The sequence below is a fragment of the Galeopterus variegatus genome, unplaced genomic scaffold (genome assembly GCF_000696425.1).
Source record: "Galeopterus variegatus unplaced genomic scaffold, G_variegatus-3.0.2 Scaffold2645, whole genome shotgun sequence".
In the NCBI taxonomy this organism is placed as follows: domain Eukaryota; kingdom Metazoa; phylum Chordata; class Mammalia; order Dermoptera; family Cynocephalidae; genus Galeopterus; species Galeopterus variegatus.
This window is the reverse complement of record NW_007728756.1, coordinates 273,129-275,022: the sequence shown is the minus strand read 5'-3', so window position 1 is coordinate 275,022 and position 1,894 is coordinate 273,129. Positions and strand designations below refer to the sequence as shown.

General features: G+C 45.2%; 1 protein-coding gene across 1 annotated transcript in view; it reads left to right on the top strand.

The window, feature by feature from the left end:
* The window catches only part of LOC103598503 (insulin receptor-like), a 16,106-nt gene that overhangs the window by 1,201 nt on the left and 13,011 nt on the right, over positions 1 to 1,894 (top strand). Inside the window, exons 2-3 of the mRNA XM_008582497.1 lie at positions 170 to 469; positions 1,283 to 1,385. Coding sequence (XP_008580719.1) covers positions 170 to 469; positions 1,283 to 1,385 — 403 coding nt within the window. The remainder of the gene's footprint in view (positions 1 to 169; positions 470 to 1,282; positions 1,386 to 1,894) is intronic.

Here is a 1,894-nt window from a genome sequence, read left to right as displayed (position 1 = left end):
GCTAATGGTACCTCCTAGGCCACAGGGTTGCTATAAGAATTAAATGAAATGATCTGGGTCAGATGCTTGGCTTATGGCTTACGAAGGTTGGCTGTTATCAGTTCTGATCACCTCTGCAACTGTTACCTTATCCATCGTGCTTGGGTTCTAAAATCCCCCAATTCTTAAGGTCGCTTGTATTTCATACTCAGATTGTGCTTTGCTGCCTTGGTGTCATCTCTGAGCGAGATCTTGGTGGTGACGTCCCCGCTTGGGACAGACGCCTCCAGCTGTGCAAAGGTCATCCAGCCTCTTCCTCCTTCCTTCCAGGAATTGCACCTCTGTGTTTCCCGCAAGCACTATGCTCTGGAGCATGGATGCAGGCTACGAGGGCTGCCACCTGGGAACTACAGTGTGCGAATCCGGGCCACCTCCTTGGCAGGCAATGGCTCCTGGACAGAAGCCACCTATTTCTACGTGACAGACTACCGTAAGTCTGAGACAACCTCAAGTGTTTGAGTCTGTGCTTGGCGCTGGGTATCGTAGAACATTTCAGAGGATGATCCAGGGATATTATGAGTGCTTGACCTGGGTCTTAACCCCCGGGTTCATCTGCTGCTGCTGTGTGACCAGGGCCAAGTGCTTGCCCTCTCTGATCCTGCACTTTCTCATCTGTACATGGAGATAATAACAGGACCCACTTCAGGAGGTGGAGGGAGGTTTCAATGACATAAATGTTATGTGGCTGGCACAGGGCACCTCGGGATGAACACATTAGATCCTGTTACTAGCTGCTGCTAGTGTCTCCATCTTTGTTATTAGGATTTTATATCTGCCAAAAGCGGTATTGGGATTGGGACTAGCTATGAAATTTGCAGCATCCCATGCAAAATAAAAATGCGGAGTTCCTTGCTTAAAAGGTAGTACCAGTTTCAAGGGGGCAACAGTGTTGCATTGAACTGAGAGTGAGGCCCTGCATGATTCCCTGGGGTGTGTGCCTGTAAAGCCGGCCCTGGGTGCAGAAGAGAGCTAGCAGTGGGCAGTGGTCTGGGGGGCATGGATGTATTTCCAAAATACAGACCTCCCAGGATCTCCCAGACCTCCCAGTCCACTCCTGGGCCCACCAAGCCAAAAGGTATTTTAGGCTGTCTGGAAAATAAGGGTTTGAGAGGCCAGCAGAGAGAGGCTCCGGGACAAGAGAGGAGAAAGTTTTGCTCGTTCCAGGCTTGGACGTGATTTTTGATGTGAACGTAGATGTGAACCCATTTCGATGTGAAGTGTATATTTTCTCATTCTGTTTCAGTAGATGTCCCATCAAATATTGCAAAAATTATCATCGGCCCCCTCATCTTTGCCTTTCTCTTCAGTGTTGTGATTGGAAGCATTTATATATTCCTGAGAAAGAGGTGAGTGCAGAGGTGTGCTGGTAAATGGTTAACAACCGGCTCTCTGGGGAAAATAGTATGCCTAGACGTACGTATAAGCATATCTAAGTTTGTTTTACATTTACTGAGATAGGACGTGTAAGATGCAATTTACAGATCACAGTCATAATGCAATATACAATACTCTTTATTGTCAATTCCCTCTTGACAGTTGATTCTCGCGGTATGCATTTGTTGATTTTTTTTTTTGCCCAAGCCTTTGTATCTGCAGTCAACCTATAGCTGCAATTGATAAACAAGTATAGCTCCAACGTGTTTTTGTTTATAAGGCCAAAATGAAATAAGATGGATGTGGGTACTTCAAAAAGTTCGTGGAAAAATAGAATAGAAAGAATCTTCTCATGAACTTTTTGAGGTGCCTTCGTATACGTTCATCAGTGATATGAGAAACTTCTTCGCCAGATCAGATAATAATTTTTAAATATCAGAGCATTTAAAAAAATATTTGTGCTATTTGCTCTGTCATGACA